The 25,329-nt window shown below is 36.6% G+C and overlaps 3 protein-coding genes across 7 annotated transcripts in view; 2 read left to right on the top strand and 1 right to left on the bottom strand.

Moving 5' to 3' along the window:
- Positions 1 to 25,329, top strand: part of LOC134813306 (SR-related and CTD-associated factor 4-like) — a 118,360-nt gene that overhangs the window by 39,206 nt on the left and 53,825 nt on the right. The window lies entirely within an intron of this gene.
- On the bottom strand, positions 1,483 to 2,490 carry LOC134813310 (NAD-dependent protein deacetylase sirtuin-2-like). Its single transcript, XM_063821006.1, has one exon. The coding sequence runs from the start codon at positions 2,385 to 2,387 to the stop codon at positions 1,575 to 1,577; it is 813 nt and encodes a 270-aa protein (XP_063677076.1). The 5' UTR covers positions 2,388 to 2,490; the 3' UTR covers positions 1,483 to 1,574.
- The window catches only part of LOC134813307 (eukaryotic peptide chain release factor GTP-binding subunit ERF3A-like), a 90,534-nt gene continuing 75,156 nt past the window's right edge, over positions 9,952 to 25,329 (top strand). For both annotated transcript variants that reach the window (XM_063821001.1, XM_063820999.1), the window contains exon 1: positions 9,952 to 9,977. The gene's annotated coding sequence lies outside the window, so the exon portion shown is untranslated. The remainder of the gene's footprint in view (positions 9,978 to 25,329) is intronic.

Raw genomic sequence — 25,329 nt, 5'->3', positions numbered from 1 at the left:
CAATTATTATCGGGATCCTGGACGGTATCGTCATCTGGTTGGTATGGCTGACTACGCTGCCCATTCCATTGAGAGTGACTGTCATTCTTGTTCTGTTTGCAATGTATACAGCCGGTATGATAGCTATTTATTCAAGATGTGCCATAGTGTACCATAAAATGTATATATATAATTGTCCAGTTGTTGACGTTGTCCCCCAAGTTGGGCCGACAGACAGCCAAGAAAGTTTAGTTTAAAAACGTAGCAGGGAGAATTTATAACGATTTTATTACAGTTGGGATATTTAAACTTTTTAAACTTAAACTTGCCATTCTAACGTTCAAGGTTCTTAAACTTTTTAGACTATGATGTAGTATATTCCGATAAGTTGGCTAAGATAAGAGTTAGATTCGTAGAATATCAGCATTTTGAGACTTAAATAATTGGAATTGTTTTTAACTTAAATTATCTCAGGATTACTATTATTGTGTATTCGATAAAGTAATTCCCACTTTTCTATCCTTATATCCTTATATCCTTGTATTCTTGTATCCTATGAAATTATAGAATCTAGTTATAATGCAATAAAGAGGGTGACATGTCCGCCAATGTCCGCCTAAAACTTTTTCTGTAGAATTCTCAGATATTCTACAGAACGGGAGTTCTGAAAAAATGTGGCTAGACAATGTGGCCTGTTATAGTTGATTGTCAGAACGTATAGAAGGTAAATAACAGCTCATTTTGAAAGCCTGGCTGCAACACGTGTCAAAAATGTTATTTTCATGTGGTATGCAGTAAGGAGGAAGATAATATCATGACAAATGACGTGCCTATCATTGTCATACATGGTATGCAGTAGTGAGGAAGATAATGTCATGTGGTATGCAGTAGTGAGGAAGATAATGTCATGTGGTATGCGGTAATGAGGAAGATAATGTCATGACAAATGACGTGCCTATCATTGACCTTCGGTGAACGGATATTTGGCAGCAACCTACGGGTTAGTCACTTGACTGACCACATTGTTCTCCAAATAACTGCCTTTACAATTACACTTATCTCGTCTGCAAGATATTGATGGGTTAAGAATAGTCTCAATATTTTGCCTCACAACGCAACTTATCAAATGGGATGTCAATTGTTGCCAAATCGACCTAATTGTTTGTTATATTGGCGGTTCATGCACTGTAGTCTGACACAAAATTGAGTTTTCCAGGGATCACATTTTTGAATTTCGATAAAGAGCAGCAGTTTCATGGTTATTCAGCATTAAGTACATATATTATTAAGATCTGATCCAAGGGCTCAAATTATAATCAGAAGAAATATACCTGAATAAGGGGCTAGTATTTAATATATGTGATTCAGATAGGCCCTACTAAGATTCCTCAGTCGAAAATCATGCAAACATCTTATTACAGGAATACAATTCCACAAAGCAGGAAATATACATTTTCAATCTTTAAAAAAGTGAGTAACAAAATAAATCATCTCAATATACCATTCTCAATTTAACAACAAAACTTACTTTTGCAAAAATGTAAACTTGATTATATTAATAAACCTAAAACAATGCTATTTACGCGATGAAGACACTACTTCATCGACTGAACCTGGATGTTCTCGAGTTCTTCACTCATACCTGCTGCAGAGCAGATATCTGCAACAATATCATCACAAAAACCTTGCAAGAATAGGTCCTCATCGCGAGAAAAGTCGACATTTGCAGATAATGCTAGCATCCACCCAACTATACCTTCGACTTTACCAGGCTTTGTCTTGTTGATATAGACCCTCGGAACTCCAGGTTTCGTCCTACCAACTAGTGTATTAAATGGACTGACCGCTAGAGAAGTTCCAAGTACAATCAGTAAATCACATGCAGAAAAGTCAGATGATATGCTGCTGTGAAATCTACTGGGAAGTTGTTCTCCAAATAGCACAATATCCGGCCTGACTACGGACTGACAGTCTTCACATTTTGGTACGCCATCATTCTTCTCCGGGGTAAACATCTCCTTTTTCAACCACTGAAGGTCGTATTCCTTTCCACACTTTTGACTTGTACAATAACTCCTTTGAAAACTGCCATGAGCTTCTATAACCTCTTTCTTGTTCAGTCCACCAAGAATTTCAAGAGCATCAATATTTTGTGTGTAGACACGACGAAGAAGATGTTTATCCCTCAACAATGTAAAGAACTTGTGTGTAGTTGTTGGAGTGAGTACCTCCGGATACAGCTCTCTACACAAGCTGTAGAATGGCAAAGGATTTTGTCTGAAATAATCTCCATCAAAAACTGCTTCTGGATAAGGTAGGTCGTATTTTTTCAATTTAAAATACAATCCTGCTGATGGTGAGCGAAAATCAGGGATTCCAGCAGCAGTAGATATCCCAGCACCACACATGATAATGATATTTTTGTAAACCCCATTTTTCAAATTTTGCACTAACAAGTCTTTAGTTAAAGCTCCTCCTACATTGGAACTAGGCCTTGTGAAATAACCACCCATTCCTGTGATGAAATCAAAATTGAAGATAATATCCATTAATCATAATATTTTTAATACATCAATTGAAAGAAGATGTAGAGTATAATATACAATGATTAAAACAATTTGAGCGGTACATGTCGACCAGTTCACCTTTTTCCTGGTTTAATTTAGCAAGCTCAAGCAATTCATGACAAAGGGATGTCTGGTCAATTTCATTATATCCTATAGATGAAGTGCATACGTAAAACCAAAGTTATTTATTTAAAGGTATTGTAAAGTAGCTTTCTACTAATTTTTCAATGCTTCTAGTAAAACTGAGGCATATTCTAATATGGTAAATAAGTTTTAATTATTTTAAAAAGTAGTATGCAAAATATAAATCAATGAAACAAGAAATTCAATGAAACAAGAAATTTAATTTTAGCACATTTTACAGAATCAACAAATTTATAACAATACAAATATAATGCTCATTTAGTGTATGACTTTCTGTCCTTAACTGCTAATTAGGTTAAAACGGATAGGCAACTAACGGGGCAAGGAATGTGCAGGCCTGAAAGCTTTTGCACACACAGAAATATTAGTCCAGATGAGTTTTTGGAGACAGGCTCTTACTTGAACCAGATACTGTATGCTCTCCCAGAGAACATACAGCGTGGCCCCCTCCTCAGTAAATTCAAGACACTGGCAGGCTAAGAGGAGTACTTCCTGTTCTTCGTCTGAGATGAGCTCTTCTGTGGCTCTATGAACTGGAGATTTGTTTGGATCAGAGGGAATCTCTTCTTCATGGGTAGGCTCCGGTACCTTACCTTGGGTGCCTTGGTTGGGGCTGTGAGGAACTGGTTCTGAGTGCTTATTCCTTAGTTTGATTTGTTCTGTTAGGCCACTATAGTAGAGGCTCTTACGGGCATTGTCTGCTCGATACGCTAGGGACCCCAGATACACCTTTCTAGACGTATTTTTGACCGTAGAATCGATTAAAAGTGGTTTCGAGATGATTGGACTGAGTTTACGCGGGTAAAATCGCAAAAAAACCGATTTTTGGGCAAAAAATAGGCCAAAAAACCATGTTTTTTGATATTTTGAACAAGTTAATTTTGTTGGCATGTCGGCAAAACTTGCATGGAAATAGCTAAAACACAGCCGCACAAGATGGTTTAAAAATTTTAAAAATCCCTCTGTTTTAACGCGGGTAAAAATCCAAAAAAGTGGTAAAAATGTTGACTTTTTTGCTTGAAGTTTGAATAATTTTTTGCAGTTGTATTAAATCAACCCAAAAATAGTCACATCGTGTTTGCCTAAATTTTTCCTTTCCGAGAAGTACCCACTTCATATACTTTATCGAAGTTTGAATATTGTCACTCCGCAAGCGTTTTTGCCAAATTTTCGACGCGCACTACGCGCAACAGCATTTAGTTGTTATCAATTGGCACCCGCGCGTTCATCATAAATTTCAAACAGCTATAACTCAGCGAGATTATGTCCGTTCTAGCTCATATTTTCACACTAAATAGAAAATAATGTGATCTTATTGCTGACAAAATATGAATATAATTACTCTATTTGCCTTAGAGTAATAGACTGTCAAAGTTTAAAACGCGCATTGGTATAGCACGTGACTAATAAGGCCAAATTTATACTTCTTAACATATTATCGATCCTTAGACATCATACTATTGTGTCCAATTAGCGGTTAGGTTTCTAAACTCGTAGCAGAAAACACGTCTTTTTGCCCGTAAGAGCCTCTACTACTATTATCTGCCACAGAAACCTTCCCAAGTCTGGAGTCAACTGAAGTTATCAGCTGGTTCAGATTTCCTTCCATCTTTGCAACCCATGCTGGGGCTTCTTCAGTGCCCTTATCACTGACCAATAGGTGCTAGATATGAAGGTCAAGGTTCTGGATGGTAGCAATGCTGTCATTCAGACTGTCAAAGTTAACCTTGGCAATTTGTTCACCAAAAGCTGAGATGGAATCAAGCTTCTCTGCGGCAATAGCAGTCTCACATTGAATGTTAGATTTTTGAAGCGTCAGTGATCCTACACACATAACACACATCTAATAAGCAGCAGTTTCGAGTGTGGAAACTGGTGAAACCAAACAAAGAGGGCAGTGCCAATCGGTCATGCTGTTGATGCTTTGCTGATTGAGTCCGTTCATAGTTAAACAATCTATGTGCCCATATCAAATATTGCTTGCACTTTAAACATTCAATTATCCATGACGGTACTGACTTATTACATGGACATTTTGTCTTGTCCCTGTGTGAACTGTCAAACTTTGTGAGTGCTACATCACTGACTACAACAATAGTTGACTATCACAATATCCATCCTTCACCTTCGAATCTGGTCCTGGAGTGTCTCCCTTGAGACTTAATCTTTTTGTCCACAGGAGAAGGAATTCCTGAGCTGTAGATAAGGATCTCTTGCTATTTTTGTTAATGTCGCTCACATCCAGTAAAAGTCAGAACAAACAGTTGCTAAAGCAACGTGTAAACTCACAGCGCCCCTTTGTGGGAATTACGACATATTTTGATCCCTAAACTCAAATTATTTGTTATATAGCAGCGCCGAAAGTATTAAAACTTTCATTTTATGTATTAAAACTTTTTAATTTTATATTAATTGTAAATTATTGTGTGTTGCGGTTTCATAACGTTTTAACGGGGTATAATGTGTTAAATAGGCATTTCACATTTAAAATTTAAAATTAGTATGTTGAAAAGTAAAGTTTTTGATCTAAACTATTTATTATTGATTGATGATGTCAACCCTTGTCATACGTTGTATGACCCACCGCGCCGCGCACGAGTGCGCGGCTCCACTGTATCGTAAGAACGATAAAGGGGAAACGACTGTGGGGTCACGACGTGATACAAGTCAACACTTCCAGATCGTTACTTTGCGAATTAACAAAGCATATTGTCGATGCGAAGCAAGATTGCATCGAGGCGGCGAAGACCTCTAATATTTATTGTTAATAAAATGCTTGTTTACATTTACATTTAACGGATGATATTTTTATAAATTTTTCTTAACGGCTTAGTGGCTCAGTTGGTTAATCCGCCTGGTATTGCTTGAGGTACCAGGTTCGATTCCCGACTCTGTCACTAGCCGTGGGGTGAGCGTCGTCGACGCTCAGCTAAGGATCCTGAGTGGTCTATGCAGCCCCCGGCCCGGTCCACTCAGCCAAATACTCGAGAAATCGGGTGTGAGGGTTAAATGAGGAGCTGCCCATTGCAGCAAAGTCTCGGGAGAAGAAAGTATGGTACACACTACCATAACAGTCACTGGCCTAATGTATAATTGATAATTGAGTCCTTCGGCTTCCTGTAATTGGCTGGTTACACACTTGTGTAACAATGTGGCTGTTGGAATGTCCGAAGTAAAATAAGTGTTGAGATTTTTTTTAAAAGAAGCACGTGCGTTTCGCTTTCTTTTCAAGGCAGTTGCTACGAAGTAGCGCGCACTGGGTCAGTATATATTTAACAATGGACACATTTACAAACACATCATCACTAAATTGCACACGCAACGAAATCATTTTTTCAACTTTATATAATTTGAATCAATGATCAAGGTTAAATGTTTTTGCCACGTATGTATTTATTATGACTGGGTCTCCAGGTATAAAATATAGTATATAATGTATTTAAAATAAATATATGCATTTATACAAATCACTCGGAACACTTTTAAAAACAATAACACCTTCATAACAATTTTTTTGCAAAGTGGATTGAGTGATTCAGATTGTAGGTTTACAACCTACCAGGACGCGCGCCAAGTTGGACTCGTCGACGGTGGAACAGATATCATTTTACGAGTATCACCCGTTAAATTGAGTGACAGGGCTGAGCACCAGTCGGTCAATTTTGTCATACGTTGTATGGCCCGCCGCGCACGAGTGCGCGGCTCCCCTATATTGTAAGTAAAACGACAATGGGTGTTACGATGTAATACAATGTAAATTTGAATTATAAAACACAAAAATAGATTCACCCCGCGCATATGTTTATTGTCTGTTCATTTTTAATTGAGCGCTTCGCCTACAGTTGTTTTGTAAACTTTTATTTGTTAGTGCCAAGATAAAAATTATTGGCGTTTGATCTTACTTAATTACTTGAATATTAAACATAATACAACCCATTAAACGTGCTGTTTCTAGACATTTATCCTTTTGGGGCTTCGTGGAAAATCATTTGTAGAGAAGCGGTAAAGCCCTTACCGTATATAAAGGGGGACTAAATAAAAAGACTGCAGGCCTATTAAATGGACCCTCCATTTTACATAAGCTCTTGAAGAAAGAGACTTTCTATGAAGAAATTCCTTAAATACTAACGGGTCCTTTAAACGTTATATACATTCAATGAAATCGAGTGTTGCAGTTGGCAGAGCAGAATGCATAGTTAACCGAAACGGTCCATTGCACATTGCCACCAATATCGAGCGTGCTAACTCATTCTACTATACAGTCAATCTTTGAGATTGTTCTGAAAGAGTAGAAGGGCCCCCGACATGCGACAGTTGAAACCAACTTCAATCGATGTATTATCGGACGCTGATTCCGAATCATCCCCATAAATAAGGTTAAAATGCTCCCCTGACGAGATATTGGCGAAAAACTGTCTCGAACACGTGATAAGTAAAACAAAATTTTTAAGTAAATAAAAGTACATGATAAGATAATATGACCGTTTAAGATAGTTAGTATAATTTCTCGTTAGGGTTAGGGTTTCAGCATACATATGCTTTTACCTTACCTTTGATACCTTTGATCTGCTTCGTCGAAACTCGACAGGCCATCAGAGTTGCTGACCACCCCAGAGACCAGATGCCTCTCGATCGTTACGCCAGTCCATTATAGAATTGGAGTTCGGTGATGTGAATAGAAGCCCCGGATTGGCGGTTTATCCGGCAAAGAAAGCATGAATGCCGTCATATGATGCTTGAAGCCAGCATGCTTGGAGACTGCACATATGTGCCTAGGTATACAGTTCCAGAGTCTGGGACCCATTACGCTAAATGATGTTTCATTTAGAGTCTGATGAGCAGCTGAGCTTTTTGTACGGACAGCTGGAACCTTAGCCAGGGTACCCAATCGTGGATTTACTGTGAAGTGTACTTCAATGTTGTTGGATGTTTTTGATTGAAATAAATTTTCGTGCACATACAGAATGAATGGTTAATAATTTAATATATATGTAGACCAAGGTCTGTGCACGGGATGCTTCCTGGAAGAATCCAGTTCTTTTAGCGGGGCACCCTACCTAAAGCCAAGATTAGATTAGATAGATTAGATTAAGAATAATGACATAAACATCATCACTAGTTTTAAACATTCTTTCTGATTTCCTCATTATCAGAACTGTGAACATTTCACAGCCTTCGTCATTAAAAAAAAACAAACAAATTCTATAACTAACATAATTGTCATAATTTATTTACATATAAAAAAGTTTAAAAAGTTAAAAACCGTTAATTTAAAAAATAAATAAATAAAAACAAATTCATGAGATATTTATTCCCTTTCTCTTGGCAACACACGGATTTTTATATAAATATTGGACTTGTTGCTTCTTCTTTTCAATATAATTTACACCCTCTATTTTTGCTAAAACTATATTTGACACTTCCCAAAAGTTGCCTGTGTCTACTAAATTATTAGTCTTTTTAAATTCTTCTAGATTAATTTTAAAATCAATAACAGACACTGAATTTCTAACAAAAGATGGTAATTTATTCCAAAAGCTGATAACACGCTCTGATAAAAAATTATTAGACAAGGTTTTAATATTTCTATCAATATTGTTAGATGTAGTGCTAACAATTTTATCTCCCGATCTACTTAAATTGAAAATATCTTTTCCATACTCAACCAATCCATTTACAATTTTGTAGGCTTCAATCAAATCTCCTCTAACCCGTCTCTCTGCGAGTGTTGTAATCTGTAAGGCATCCAACCTTTCACTGTAAGGAAGTGTTCCAATATCATCAATAAGGCGTGTGAACCTTCTCTGGACATTTTCCAGTTCAATGATAGTAGCCCAATTCCCATGGCAGGCAGGTGGAGACCACAACTGAGCACAATACTCCAAGTGGGGTCTTATTATAGTTTTATAAACATTTCTCATAACATTAATTTCTCTTATAATGAGATTCCTTGTAACCCATGCAATCATACTGTTTGCTTTACTAATACAACTTTTAATATGTTTCGACCATTTCAAATCTGAAGAAGTTAAAATTGAGATATAATAATCATATTCCTAGAGAAATAATCAGAAATCGAATACCAATCAAATAATATGATATATAGGAGTAGTAACCATATTTACTATGCAAAATGCCCCAACCACATAGTGTAAATTTATATAGAATTCAAATTCCATATCATCATTAAACCTCAATAGTCAATATAATAGCCCAAGCAAAATTAAATAACTTCTTATATACCTTACTGTCATACTACAAATTAATTAAACATTTGAAATCTGTTAACCAGAGAATAAATTTCTAAACCTAATGCAAGTGAAATAATTTAGATGCAATAATGAATGCCTAATGTGAGTATCATCTGTCAATGTCCTTGTAAAAAAGTCTGTAAAAGAGATATGAGTAACTAATATAGAAGAAAAAACAAGAAAACAACAATTTCAAGAAAACAACAATTTTATTTAGTATCAGTTAAAGCAGACAAAAACATATTTTATATATATAACTAGTGCAAACTTTAGACCATATATCTTAGGGGACTTGGAGTAGCAAGAGAGTGACCAGAAAGTATATACAGTATACTTTTACCAAAAATACGTCGAAATGAATCCAGGGTGATACAGGATCTGAGAGTGCAGACCATAAAGTTTACGCACCCACCCTTGCCTCCTGAATTCGTGGTTGGAAAGACAATTATGCAAAATTGGTCGTTTATACTCCAAGTCCCTTTGTTAATAGAAGTAGTATTATTTATGTCTGGAATTAGCTTCATTCAATAATAACAATATCAATATAATCAATATTAATATCAATATCAGACTAAACTATCAAATAAATAAATTATCAAATATCAATTATTAATTCACTCTGATTAAAAAGTTATAAATTAGGATATCTAATATTTAAGAATTACAACTACAAGTTGTTAAAAACGCCCAAAATAGATCTGAGATATTTTCAGTCTGTAGTACAATAATGATAGCAATAGTTTAAATTATGTTATGTGCTGCTGCAATTAGATTAAATTACTGTAACTTAAAATTGTTTGGAGTCCAAGTCTCTTTTAAGTCAGCAGCCTGTGATTGTATTAATAGTGCTTTCGTTCTCAATTTTATCAAGTTAATGGAAGTTTCTAGACAATTGCTTAAAGTTAAAATTTTTTTATGAATCCAGGGTGAACAGGAAGTTGTCGCCTGTTGAAAAATAAATAAAATATCTAGAATATAACCCTAAGTTTTAATAGTTTTAATACTTTCAACACTACTATATAACAAATAATTTGAGGTATGACCAAAATGACCAACATGACAAAAATGTAATGTAATTGGAGGTATCAAATCTATTCAATCAACTTCAATCAACTTCAATCGACTTCAATCAATCTATTTATCTACAACCAACTCAACCAACTCAACATCATGAACGATTCATTGGAAACATTTTTCGGCAAATTATTGATGGAATGTGATACAAAATGTACAAACTGTTCAGATCTTGAAACTCGCGTGAAGTTTCTGGAGCGTAAAGTGTTCATTTTAGAGGAGATTGTTCAAACCTCACAAACAATAGCAGAGATTAATGAAACTATTTCGCCTCAAAGTGGAAACCAATCTATTGCTCAATACAAGTGTTTCGATGTATCAGCGCAAACGGACTCCAGCAACAATAACATTCAGTATGACAATGAATGTGAGGTACCAGAATCATTTTTGTTGATTGATGATGATGGCTATGTAGAAGCACCTCTATCAATTATTTCTAACAACATAGACATTTCAACCAGCGAGATTACAGACACTGGCTCAGTTATTCCAAGAAGTGGTGAATATTATGCAGGATTAGATTTAACACCTGTGTCAAGTTCAGACCTTACTACAGACTATGAAATCCCTGATATCGCCATCACACCTGTTGAACTTATTGAACAGGCACCATTCAGCAAATTTTCTGTTGAAATCTTATTTGAGGAATTAAAGTTCAGCCACCACTTCCATAACAGGAAATCAGTCTACTTTGGGAAACATCCTTACGTGTACAGTGGAGGAATGCATGACCCAAAGAAGATCCCCCAGGGATCTTACATGGCAAGTATATGTTCCTTTCTAGATGAGCTATTCCCAGAATACAACTACAACAGTGTTCTGGTCAATCTCTATGAATCTGGAGAGGAACATATGCCTGCTCATAGTGACAATGAAGAATTTATTGAAGAAAATTCGTACATTGTAACAGTGTCCCTTGGTGCTTCCAGGATGATGCAGTTGACTGAAATCAAAACAGGACAAGTGGTGACTTCCCTAATTTTAGAACATGGAGATGTATGTCTTATGTCCAAAAAGTCCCAACATCAATTCAACCATGAACTATGTCCCGATCCACTATGCACAGACAAAAGGATCAGTTTAACTTTTAGACTTATCAAATCAGTTGTCTGCAGTCAACCAAGAAAATCACCTTCTACAGCTAGTGGATATGTACCCTACAACGAACGTGAATTTGAAGTCCACCATTCCAGAGTTAAGAGTTCAGCCAAGTCAACTGCAGCGCCTCCTTCACCTGAACAGATCCCAAGTGACCTGCCAATTGATACCATCTACATCAGCAGCAGTATGTTCAGGGACCTCAACGGAACTCTACTAAGTTCGAGGAAGCAGAAAGCTAAGGTGTTCTTCTACCCTGGAGCGAACTCTGCTCAAATGTTAAATAGGCTGTTACATGATGAGGAGTTCAAAAAACTGGATAAAAAGGATGTAAAGCGTGTTTTCATACTAACAGGTACAAACTACGTAGATTCTGTCTGTAACAATTATATTTCTATGAAAAATGCAACAGAAGGAATTGATCAAATACTTAGTATACTTTGGGGAATGTTTATTGGAGCAAGAATTTCAGTTATAAATATTTTACCTAGGAGCAGTTATAACAAAAATGAAGTTATCAACGAATTAAATAGGTTTATTTCTAACACCTGCTCTAGCCATGGGTTAAATTATATAGATTTAGAACGTAATAATAGACTATTTACCAGCCGAGTTACTGGAGTAAGGAAACAGGTATTTTTCAAAAAGGGAATAGATAATGTTCACCTTAATATCAAGGGAATCGCCAGGTTGGCGAAACATTTAAAATATTTATCCCACAATGAGCAAACTTAGTCTTTCCATTCAGATTGTAGAAAGTTCTGTAGTTAAATGAGTATTTGATACTTTTATCAAAGAATCACATTTTAAATTATTAAGTCACAAATAAATCAGCATGACATAAAACTAAATGTCATGAATTTTATTTAAATTGCTTGAAGAAGAAACGTATAGATTTGTCCTCCTTTTAACTTTATTATTACCACATTCGTACCTCAATAAACGATAATCTCTCTCTTGGTCTATGTAATATACAGGGTGGCCTGACTAATCTGGCAAAAACTCTCGAACTACAGGAGCTAATATTTCGCGAAAAGCTTGACATAATTGGAATTAATGAGACAAACCTTAAATCTGATATAGACACTAGTACACTTAACTTCCCCTTAAACTTTGATTTTATAAGGTGTGATAGACCTAACGATAGAGGAAGAGGAGGGTGTGGTATATTGATCAACCAAAATGTAAACCACAAATTACTCAATTTAGATATAACTTACTCTGATATTTCTAAAATCGAAGCTATATGGATACAACTCAAGGATGCCAATCTGTACATTTGCTGCTTCTACAGATCACAAAACTTTTGTCACCTAGATACTTTCCTTGATTATATGACTGAATGTATGATGAAACTTCAAGGTAAGAAAGTAATATGGATTGGCGATGTTAATGTTAACCAAAACTCTTTATCTGATCTAGATTATAAAAAGTTAGATATAACAATGAAGCTCTTTGGAATGATACAGACTGTTACAGGAATTACTAGAGTTGCAAACTTAGATGGTAGGATAACGCAGAGCACAATAGATGTTGTCATGACTAACTGTTACTCTAATTTCATAGAGTGTAAAGTACTTGATGATAGAATAGGAGATCACCAAGCTCTCAAATGTGTTCTCGACTTTAAAGTAAGTAAAGCTAGTAAATTCCAGAAGGTTCTTATCAGAGACCACTCCTTAAACAATCTGAAAGCCTTAAGCTATTTTCTGGGATCCTCCAGCAACTACAGTAATATTCTAAGCTGTACTAATGTAGACCATGCCCTAGATGGACTTAATCATCACATCCAGGAATCGTATGATAATTACTGTCCACCTAAACAGATAAAATGTAATAGTAACTTTCTCTGTAATCCCTCTAAAGAACTGTTGGCAGAAATACGGAAGAAGAAGATGCTCTTCAGAAAGTATAAAAAGTGTTTAGGACAATTAAACAAATTCAAGTGTAATTGTATTAATGGAATATGTAAATGCAGAAAAAGTGAACTACATAAGAAATGCTCTACTTCGTGGGATAACTATCGTCCCCAAAGAAACTATGTGACAAAATTATCCAAAGAAAACAGACGTACAAATATTGTTCAGGACCTTACTGTGAAAAGTGCAAAAAACGATTTAAAAGGCATTTGGAAAACTATCAAACATGCTTCAAACTTACCTGGAAAAATAAGTAGCTCTTCCCCAAGCAACTTAAATGTTAACGGAGTTAACCTGCATTTTGCCACAGTTGGTACAATAATACAAGAATCGATTAAGGAAAAGGATTCAGACGACTTCCTAGAATATATGCCGCCTCCAACAGAGTGTAAACTCTCTGTATTCGAAGAGGTGACTGTTGAACAAGTAAAAGAATATATACTCAGTATACCATCAGATAAATCGATTAACGATATCATGCCCATTAAAATATATAAGTATATTATTCCCCAAATCATCGATCCAGTAGCTCATATTATAAACCTTAGTATGAAAAGTGGAACAATGCCGTTGGCATGTAAAATTGCATCAGTCACTCCAATTCTTAAAACTGGTGACCCTAATGATCCAAATAACTACCGGCCAATATCCATACTCCCCCTACTTGGAAAATGCATAGAATATTTTGTTAACCAACAGCTTACAGACTATGTTGAAACAAATAAACTGCTTACCAACCATCAGTATGGTTTTAGAAAAGATCATTCCACCACTTTTTTAATGCTTAATCTGTTTGATAAAATATTTACGTCTAAGGAATCACAGAAGAAACCTGCAATTGTATTCTTAGATATCAAAAAGGCCTTTGACACAGTAAGCCATAATATTTTATTAAAAAAACTTAAGTATTATGGAGTTGATGGCTTTGTCATAAAGTGGTTCAAAAGCTACCTGGGGGACAGAAAGCAACACACCAAAATACGTGGTAATGTAAGCACATCACTCCCTGTTAAAACAGGTGTGCCACAGGGTAGCATATTAGGACCAATTCTATTTAGTTTATTCATAAATGATCTCAGTAGAAATTGCACACAATCTACTGTTTACTTATTTGCAGATGACAGTGCACTATATTTTGATAACATTTCCCGAGGCATATATGAGAATGTAATTAAGGATATGAAAATTGTGTATGAATGGCTTAGAATCAACAAGCTGAGACTAAATGCTGCAAAATCTTCATTCATTGTATTTGATAGATCACCTAATCTGGACACGTTGTCAATCCCTCTGGATTTGGAAAAAGAATGCCTATTTATAGAAGAAACTAAATCTCAAAAATATTTAGGTCTCATGATAGACAATTTATTGAACTTTCATGACCATATTGATTATGTGAAATCAAAAATTGCTAAAAGAATAGGGGCACTATACAGGTCGAAAAATCTTCTTCCACTGAAATATAGAAAAATGTTTGTAAATGCTCTTATGCTCCCCCAATTTGACTACCTGGATATAATATGGTGCAGGGCTGCCAAAACCAAACTTAATTCTCTTGATATATTATACAAGAAAGTAGCAAAAATTGCTCTGGATGTTCATTGGCAGGAACCATCAGTAAATGTATATCGAAATATGAAGTGGTTACCCTTACACTTAAGAAGACAACTCCATCTGTCAACGTATATGTATAAAATTCTTAATGAGGCTGCACCATCATCATTCACAGATAAATTTTCTTATGTATCCGGAGGATCACGTGATGCTGAGAGGTGCAACCTTTATATTCACAAATCCAGAACACACAAAACCTTTACATATTTAGGTGCAAAATGTTGGAATACAATTCCCGAGAACATAAGGACTATAGAATGTAGTGTAAAATTCTCACAATGTATGAAATCTAAATTTATGTCAGATGTAATTCAAGGAGTCTCATCCTATGAAATAAACAATAGTTTCGACTATTTCTACACTCTAGCTAAGTGACAACTGAAACAAATTTTATGGGGCTGGAGTTTTTGTCGGGTGGAAAGGCCCCCTGTGTTATATATGACCTAGGTATTTCCAGAAGTATAGAACTTTAAACATCTCCTTTATTCGTTCCCATTTTTTATCATTGCCAATCTATTATTGTTCTATACTTCTCTGTATATAACTGTAAATAACATTACTGACGTTATCCCAAAGTGGGCATCTATGTAATCTTAATTGTTACCTTCATGCCCACAGTTCACTGTTAAATCATATCTTATTTTATCACTCATTATTTTATTACTCATTATGTTTACATACTATATCCTTATGTCCCTAGAAGGGTGTTCTGCTAACAGTTTTCGACTGACTTGAATGTCCTGCACAGCAGATTGAAGCTTCTTAAATTATTTTTATTCTTATTGTATTGCTGTGTAAATTTGATTCTAATTCTAATAATTCTAATATAAATTAGAATATAAAGAGCCGTATGATCAAGAGCCGTATCAAAAAGCTGTTACTGGAAACCCAGCAATTGACAACACCTGGGCGTGAAATTGAGTGGCTCCCCCTAAATAGCTGGGGCATTGATCCAGCTTAGTTGATCAGCATCCCATCCCTTGCATATAATTAATTACAAAAGCGCTAATTATACCTGTTTCAAAAGCATCCTGTCTGGAAGTTCCCTGACTGCCGTGTGAATCTTTGGATCTATTTTTGGATCTATTTTTATATTGATATGATTTTTATATACCTATATATCCATCGCATAATTTCCATGTCCGCCTGAACAAACCTGGCACCATCAAATCTTACCTCTAGAAACCCCAGAACAAATCAAGCCTAGTCTGAATTCAAAACTAGTTGACCAGCTACGTACAGTTTCCTGGACAACTGGAACCTTTTTGGGCCATGCACAAGCCAATAGCATGTATGGTCCTGCAGTGGGGTCTCCTTGTCCTTGGATCTGTGTTTTGATCCGTCTTTTCTTAAAATTTTCAATTTGTGTCACTTAGACTCACCTATTAAATGTTAATCGACACCACTGGTCCTAGTTAGATTTAGCCAAGGCACGACTACTCAAAAGTAACAGTTAAATAGGTGTGACATACTATTATATTCTTATAATTATATCATATGAATTGATTGCACTGCTAATAAATAAAATACTTTGTTTTACTAAAAAAATACTTTGTTTTACTAAATAACATTCAGTCAATGTGTCGTCAATAAACTGTACAATTATCAAATGTTAAAACTGGGTGATACAGTCACCAAAAATAAATACTAAGTATAATAAGTAAATAAATTAAATGTGGTCTATAAAACTACCACTAGGTATAATAGGTCAATAAATTAAAAGTGGTTTATAAAACTACCACTGTGCGAACCCTTCCTCCAGTTAAAACATGTCAGTCATGTGCAAAATCAATCAAAATGGTAAGGTGGTAAAAAAAGGGAAAATCCTTTCGATACATCAATTATATATGCCTCAGATTTGAAAGAATTAGAAGATACTTAGTTATCGTCGACTATGATTGCAGTGTAAAATTTGTCATATGAATTGTCGACGGTATAATTAGGGTCTGTTGTTATAGATGAGAGTAGCTGTTTCTTATACGAATCACTTAAGCTTTTAACATCGGGCAGATTTCGTAGATCTGTTGGAACATTATTCCAACATTTTGCCCCCAAGTATTGAAAGTTAATAATACTTTTGCAGTTTTGTTACGTGTTGAAAACAGAGCTCCCTTATCTCTGTTATATCGGCAATTTTTAACTGCCAGTTGCCCCTGCTACTGCACATTGTTGGTGCTGTGCCTTTAACGGTACTATACAAGTACTATACAAGTACTATACAAGTACTACAATGACTGATTGCTTAAAATTAAAGATTGACGGGCGAACCCCGCGAGGGAAGCTTCTAATCACGTGGTCCAAAACCCAAGATTTTGACCCTGGATTAGGTCATATTGCTTCAAGTGGCGCTTGCAAATCCTGCAATGCTCAGCCGGGTGACCAGCTTTTGGAATGCATGAAATGTAAATCCAAGTACCACAACCTCTGTTTAACAATTCCCCTCTCCAGTGACGTCCTTGCAGCTATGGAGAAGAACCCCTGTACCTGGTGGTTCTGTCCCAACTGCATAACTACGGGTAATCTGACCGACAACAAGAAGATCTCCTTTGAGACGGGTAATGACGCAGACTCTGAACAGGTTGGATCGGGTGGTATGGACAGTGATCAGTTCAGAAGTGAAATGAAAGATTTCAAAGTGGATATTCTTAAAAGTGTTCATGATGCTATTGATGCTAAGCTTGGTCCATCAGGGCCCCAAAGTTCTAACTCTCAAAAATTCCTTATGTCCGATCTATTTACTAACAAGTCGCAGGAAAGACAGCAGGAGGTATTCCAGGCATCTACCATGGGCAGTACTCCACAGATGCAGCAATTGGCACCTCGTCCTAGGATCCAGTCCAAGAGTTCAGTGCTTATATTATCTCCCCCTGAAGATGTCACAGCTGAGTCCGCTGAGTCCGTTTGCAATAATGTATGTGAGAAATTGTCATCAGTACAAACGGACTTTGTAAAGGTTAACAAATCCAATAACTCTATCGCTATTGGTTTTCCTGATTCAGAGGCAAGGCAAAATGCTACTCAGTTGATTGATGAAGATTCTTCAAAGGGATATACTTTGCGTGAAGCAAAGAAGATGTATCCAAAGTTAACAATAGAGAACGTCCATAGGGACGATGCCTTCCGCCGACTTACAGCAGACGATGATGATAAACTAAGAGATAAGTGCAGATCGCTACTGAAACCGTCCATCTTGGCCAAAAATGACGGAGTACGCAAGCTTGTGGATGCTGGTCACAAATTGGAGGTTGTGTACATGTCACGTTTTACTGAAAATAGCAAGTATTTCACATTTGCACTTAAAGTCTCTCCTGCTATCCGATCTTGCATCATGAATGACCAAGGAAGAGCTCTTTATTTTGGAAATACCTGCCATCCTGTGTCCGATCGAGTTCATGTTGTTTCTTGTTACCATTGTCAAGGAATTGGTCACACTTCTACAAACTGTCCTACCAAGGTTGATGATCCAACTTGCTTCCGCTGCTCAGGAAACCACCTGTCTAAAGATTGCAGTAACAAGTCCAAAAGTGAAGCAAAGTGCTGTGCCAGGTGCAAAAACTCGAAGAATCCCAGTGATAAAGCACAGCACAAGTCTCATAATGCAGCATCAATGGAGTGTCCAATCATTGCCAGAGAGATGCAGAGGCTAGTGATGAATACAGAATATGACTCAAAAAACATGATGTGACACCAGGACACCATCACAGTCCACCCCATGCTCTGAAAATGGCAACCTTTAATGCAAGATCCATTTGCAACAAAACGGTATCTGTACTAGAGCTACTGAGAGAAGAGAACGTGGATATATGCTTCTTGACAGAGACTTGGCTGAGAGTTGATGATAAGGCCAAAATCGCTGAGGTGAAAGACCACAAATATGATATTATTAGTGCTCCAAGACGTGGGAGAGGTGGCGGTGTTGCCTTCATCTATGACCCAAAGGTTGTCTCTCTGACAAGAAACAGTGTGAAGTTTAGTTCCTTTGAGGTTTTGGAAACTGTCTTCAGAGCAAAATCTCACTTGATCAGATTTTGTGTCCTTTATCGATCAACTCAAGTTTCTTCTCATAAGAAATATCAAGAAACCCGAAAGAAATTGTTTCTTGAACAGTTTTCTGATTACATGGATACCTTGATAACTAAATCTGGTATTCCTATATTAGCAGGGGATTTCAACTTTCATGTAGAGGATCCAGACTATTGGGCTAAACAATTCATGGCACTCTGTCATTCAAAAGGCTTGAAGCAGCATGTTTCCTCACCAACACACATCTCTGGCGGCACACTGGACCTAGTGCTAACATTGGAATCACCGGCTGACAACTTAAACATCACAGAGCTTGAAATTGTGGAAGACACGGGCACAACGTCAGATCACTTCCTGGTTAAGTTTAGTGCACCCGAGATTGATGTGTCATCAAAGCAGCCAAGTAAGGAACAAAAAACAGTTCGTGAGTTTAGCAAAATTGATATTGATGCTTTCAAAGCTGACATTGTACTCCACATGCCATCTCCATCCCAGCTAACTAGTTTAGATGACGCAGTCGACAAATACGATTCTGTTATATCCTCAGTTCTTAATAAGCATGCACCAGCTAAGAACATCTATTTTGTACCTGGTCGTAGTGACTGGTGGAATGAAAACTGCAATGATGCCCGTAAAAAGCGCAGAGCTGCTGAAAGACTCTGGACCCAGTGACATAAAGTGAGGAATCTAAGAATCTAATTCCTAGCCATATTAATTTCCATAGCCACGCCGACTAATTTTTGTCAACAAAATTATTAAATCAACTTTAAAATAGCCGCTCTCGGTTGTTACACACTGTAACGCCGCGCACTGTACTTTAATTCTATATTTATCCGAGAAGATGTTCGAATCGAGCGCAAATGCCAGATTCCTGTCAGGATCCTAGTTCTTGCGCTTAACTTGCGCGTTACCAAATAATCCAAGATATTTCTGTCAGGATCCAAGATTTTCCTACTACCAGTATGGTAGTATGGACTGTTTGGTAGTATGGTAGTATGGTAGTTGCAGGAACGCGCGAAGATCTATATGTAAATATTACAAAAGCGTACATGAAATCGTAGCTTAGTTGGTTAATCCATCGTTACTACATTAGCAGATCGCGAGTTCGAGACCCGGTAAGGAATTCTTTCACAATCTTTTGGCAATTATGAATAACTATACTAATGAATTAATAACTATACTAATGAATAACTAAACCTCTGTAATATAACTAGCAAAGTAAAATGAAATCGTTATCCGGCCGCGGAGCGGCCGAAAAATTTATGGTAGTCGTTTTAAAAATATATGGTAGCCGTTTTTTCTTTCCAGACTGGATTCCTAGTCCCTTTTTAAATTTATGTCACTGGGACTCTGGAAGAAGCATAAAAGTATGGCTGATGCTCAAGATTATAGAGAAATCTACAGGGAAGCTTGTGTAGATACTACCTTAATCATCTCTAGAGAACGGAATCGCTATTATGAGAAACGACTTACAGATGCTAAAGGAGATCCAAAAGCTACATACAGAATTATAAATAACCTTCTGGATAAAGATCTTTCTCAGAAGTCCCCTTCTGGGCCCACGCATCAAGCAGTTGCAGAAAGTCTCAAAAACTACTTTGACGATAAAGTAAAGAAGATTTATGGGTCTATCTCAGAGGAAAGCCTGTCCAGTGCTGATAGTCAATCTGACGACAAACCTTGTGTAAAAGAGTTAGAGATGCCTAATGATACACATAGTTCTCTACCATGCTCTGCTACAGCTTTCAGATTAGTTACTCGATCAGAGGTTCTTTCCCTGATTACTAGGACGATGAATAATAAGTCGTGTGAACTCGATCCTCTTCCAACATGGCTCCTCAAGCACTGTCTCGATGAATTGCTCCCTCATATCACCCTCATAGTTAACCTATCCCTCCAAGAGGGCTATTTTCCACATGCTCTGAAGTCTGCTATAGTACGACCAGTCCTAAAGAAAGCCTCTCTAGATGCAGACGACTTGAAAAGCTATAGACCTGTGAGTAACCTCAGTTTTATTTCCAAGGTTATAGAAAAGTGTGCCCACTCACAGTTTTCCGAGTACCTAAATAAGAACAATCTTTTCGCAGCAAATCAATCAGGTTACCGGAAAAACATGAGCTGTGAAACTGCAGTGCTCAAGGTACATAATGATATACTCCTCCAAGTTGACAAGAAGAGTCATACTGTTCTTCTTCTTCTTGACTTGTCAGCTGCATTTGATACCATCAATCACAAAAGACTTTTGAGACGACTCGAACATAGCTATGGATTTAGTGGTATTATTCTTCAATGGGTTGCAAGCTACCTGTCAAATCGATCCTTTATCGTTGGTGTTAAGGGTGAATATTCCTCTCTCTGTGACCTCGAGATTGGAGTTCCTCAGGGCTCAATTCTTGGTCCTATATTTTTCATCCTTTACACTAAACAGCTACAAGATATTGCAAGTATGCATGGTCTCCAAATCCATCTATATGCTGATGATACTCAGATATACTTCTCATTTGATCCTAAGAAAGACATGGACATTGAATCTATGAAGAGCAAATTGAAAGAATGTTTCGAGCACATCAAATCATGGATGAGTGAGAACTACCTGAAACTCAACGACAATAAAAGTGAGATAATCGAGATCTCTACAAACTCCAAAGCTCCAAAACAAGTTGAATTCAATCTTGACAGCATATGCTCCATTAAACCTACCAAGTCAGCAAAGAATCTGGGATTCATTTTTGACAACCATCTCAATTTAGAGGCACAGATCAACAACGTTGTCAGAGTTTGTTATGTAAATCAGCGAAATCTTGGCAGAATAGGTTCCAAACTGAGTAAGGAGCTCAAAATCCAAATGGTACATGCTTCAATTCATTCCATTCTGGACAATGGAAATGCTACTTATGGTGCCCTTTCTGAACGACTTCTCCAGAAACTTCAAAAAGTGCAGAATACTGCTGTGAGATTCATATTCGGACTTCATGGGAAGTTGAGACAGGAGCCCATCACACCCTATATGATTGAATTACACTTCTTACCTGTAGCAATGCGAATCAAATTCAAGATAGCGTTACTGGTTTTCAAGTGCCTAAACGATTGTGCTCCTGAATATCTAAGGACAATGGTCAAAATTAGGGACACTAGTAAACATCATGTCAGAATGGACCATGACTTCTTCCTACTAGAACGCCCTCCTTTATCAAGGCTGAGGGCTACAGCTGGTGCTTTCTCTCACACTGCTCCTAAAATCTGGAATACACTTCCCTACTCACTACGCTCCATCTCTCGACTAGATGTTTTCAAGAAGGCTCTCAAGACCCATCTATTTCATCAAGCCTATCCTGTATGTGCGAACAGTATTTTTGGTGATTCAGTAGTCATGGACACAGGACTTTAAGATCAATCTACAATTTATAAATTTGAATTTTTGATTAGAAAAGGGACTACTAAGGTAAATTTATCTGCACCGCTTTGTTGGCCAGTATCAACTCCATTTTTTGGACTTTGGTCGCTTATACGGCCTAAGCGGTATACAAATAAAGCGTTATTATTATTATTATTATTAAGTTTTTATGTGATGTTGATCTATTAACATATAGGTTGCAGCTTTCGCCGCTCCTACTACCTCCTGATATGTAACTAAATTTGTTCATAAAGTTTGTAGGACAATTGTCATGGATGATTCTAAACATATAATTTGACAGATGGAGTTGTCGTCTAAGATGGAGTGGTAACCATTTCATGTCTCTATAAACATTAAGGCTGCTCTGATATCAAGAAGCAGCTTTTAAAGCTTAATGTTTTTAAGAGTTCTGGTCCGGATGGCGTTCATCCAAAGTTGTTGAAATCCTTAGCATACGATGAAACGTTTGTTGAAGCTGTAACTAAATTATTTGTTAAGTGTTCAGAAACAGGAGTCCTGCCTGACATTTGGAAGACAGCATCTGTTGTAGCATTATTCAAAAAGGGTGTTAAATCTGATCCCTTAAATTATAGACCTGTCTCATTAACTTGTATTTTGTGCAAAGTGTATGAAAAGTTGGTGAGGGCACATTTATTAACATTTTTAGAAGAACGAATTTCAAAGCATCAGCATGGATTTGTGAAGGGTAAATCTTGTCTATCTAATCTCTTAGAGACATTTGATAATATTCTTGATATTTTAGACGAAGGTGCTCCTGTTGATCTTTTGTATTTTGATTTTAGTAAGGCTTTCGATACAGTCCCCCACTTTAGACTTCTATCTAAATTGGAGGGGTTTGGGGTCAAGGGAAAAGTTTTAGATGTTATAAAAGACTTTCTGACAGACAGAACCATGAGGGTTTGTGTAGAAGGACAATGGTCTGAGGTGAAACACGTATTATCTGGTGTTCCCCAGGGGTCAGTATTAGGTCCTTTGTTATTTATTCTTTATATAAACGATTTACCTGACAATGTTAAAAATAAGATTAAATTATTTGCAGATGATCTCAAGTTAGTTTGTAATGCAGCTAACCATAAAAGTGTATCTGATGATATTTTAGAACTCGAAATTTGGGAGAGTATTTGGCACTTAAACTTCAACCCTGCCAAGTGTAAAGTAGTCCATATTAATCTGAATAATAATCCTAACTCGAATTATATTGTAAATGGAGTAGAACTAGAAGTATCTGCACAGGAAAAAGATTTGGGGGTTATTACCCATAGCTCCTTGCTTTGGAATGAACAGATAAAAGCATGTATTTCTAAAGCAAATCGTATGATCTGCTGGATTGTAAGGAACTTAGTTATTAGAGAAAAGGTTGTAATGATAGCTATTTATAAAGCTTTGATAAGACCTCATCTTGAGTATTGTGTCCAATTGTGGAATCCAGTTGCGGCTCATGGAAGTTGGGGGACTGTTTTGGAGCTGGAGAGCGTCCAGAGGAGGTTTACCCGTCTTATTGATGAGGTGGGTACTCTTCCATACAGCCGTAGACTGGATATCCTCAATTTGACAACGCTGGCAGTGCGGCGAATACGTGGGGACCTTGTTGAAGCTTTTAAAGTAACTAGTGGTTTGACTGAATATGGATCGGGTTTGTTCAGAATGAGCAGATCTGGTCTTAATCTAGTTTCAACCAATAGGTGTAGTAAGAGTGTAACTAAAGTTAAGAATCTCCAGTCTTCTTTTCTTCCGGAGCGAGTCATTCCTTACTGGAACAAACTCCCTTCAGATGTCAAGAACTGCTTGACAGTTTTAAGTTTTAAAGTTAGGTTGGAAGGATTTAAGAAAGAAATGATTTCTAAAAACAGTTTAAATGATTTTTATTTTTGGAATGTTTCGAACGAAGTTTTAGGGAAAATTGAAGGACCCAGTTATTTAAGCAATAAGGAGACACATAATGAATATCTTTGGTTTCATCCTTTTGTGGCAAAGAAACGTTTTATAAATCTTTATTCCACTGGGAAGTTTTAATTAATTATTTATATATAATGCATTAGATTTTATTAATTAATAAAATTAAATTTAATAAATTATTAATGTTGATGGAAGAATATATCTATTTGAATTATTTTTCTATTTAGTGCAATGATATTTTTTTAGACACTTGTGATGATGTAATGTCATAATCTTTACTTACTTACTTACTTTATCATGTTGATCAACAGAATCAAACAATAGGAATTCAGTCTTCGTTTCATTGAGTGATAATTTATTTACACTGAGCCATTTAAAGATTGTCATAAGTTCTATTTTCATGTTTATAAATGTGCTTCTGCAGGTTTGATCAAAGAATAGTGCACCATCATCTGCAAATAGAAAGGGCTTAGATAGGTTACAGGCATAAATGATGTCATTTATGAAGATACTAAATAATATAGGCCCAATGATGCTTCCTTGTGGTACACCACTCAGAACTTCTAAAAATGAACTTAGTTTGCCATTGATCCTAGTGCATTGATATCTACAAGATAAGAAGTTCTTAAACCAGGTTAAAGCAATGCCACCAATTCCATAATATGCCAATTTTTGAAGCAATATTTCATGATTCACTGTGTCAAAGGCCTTCTTAAGATCAAGAAAGATGATTCCTGGTTTATAAGACTTAGATTTACTCATATATATTTCGTCCATCAGATCGTACATCAAATAAGTTGTGGAGTGATTTTTCCGAAAGCCATATTGATGCCGGATGAAAAGTTTGTTCTCTTCCATGTAATCAGTGAGTTGCTTGCCGACAAAGTATTCTATAAGTTTTCCTACAAGTGGAAGGATGGATATTGGCCTGTAATTATTAGGATCATCTTTCATTCCTGCCTTATGGATGGGAGTTACTCTAGCTTTTTTACAAAGGGTTGGTACCAAAGGATGTGAAACCATGTAGGATTTTCCACATGTGCATGACAATGTAACGTGCTCTGCGCCTCTGATGTGACATGAGGGACAGGGTTTTCAGACGATCCCAATAATAGGGATGCTGTAATCCATGGATCTTTGAAGTGAAAGTTCTTTGTATACTTTTTGTTAAGGATTGGGTTAGGGTTGGGATCAGATTAGATGATTAGGGTTTCGAATAGTCGTTCAGGACCAGCTAGAGAACGGGTTGAAGAAGTCACGTGACAGTCAAGTGTAGAGTGATTAATCATCATCCTACCAATATCATTTGATATATCAACCAAGTCTCAAAAGAAATATCAAGTTTGGCC

Source organism: Bolinopsis microptera, chromosome 3, assembly GCF_026151205.1.
Source record: "Bolinopsis microptera isolate Bmic1 chromosome 3, MBARI_Bmic_1.0, whole genome shotgun sequence".
NCBI classification, from domain to species: domain Eukaryota; kingdom Metazoa; phylum Ctenophora; class Tentaculata; order Lobata; family Bolinopsidae; genus Bolinopsis; species Bolinopsis microptera.
The sequence above is the reverse complement of the archived record's forward strand: the minus strand, read 5'-3'. Positions and strand labels throughout refer to the sequence as shown.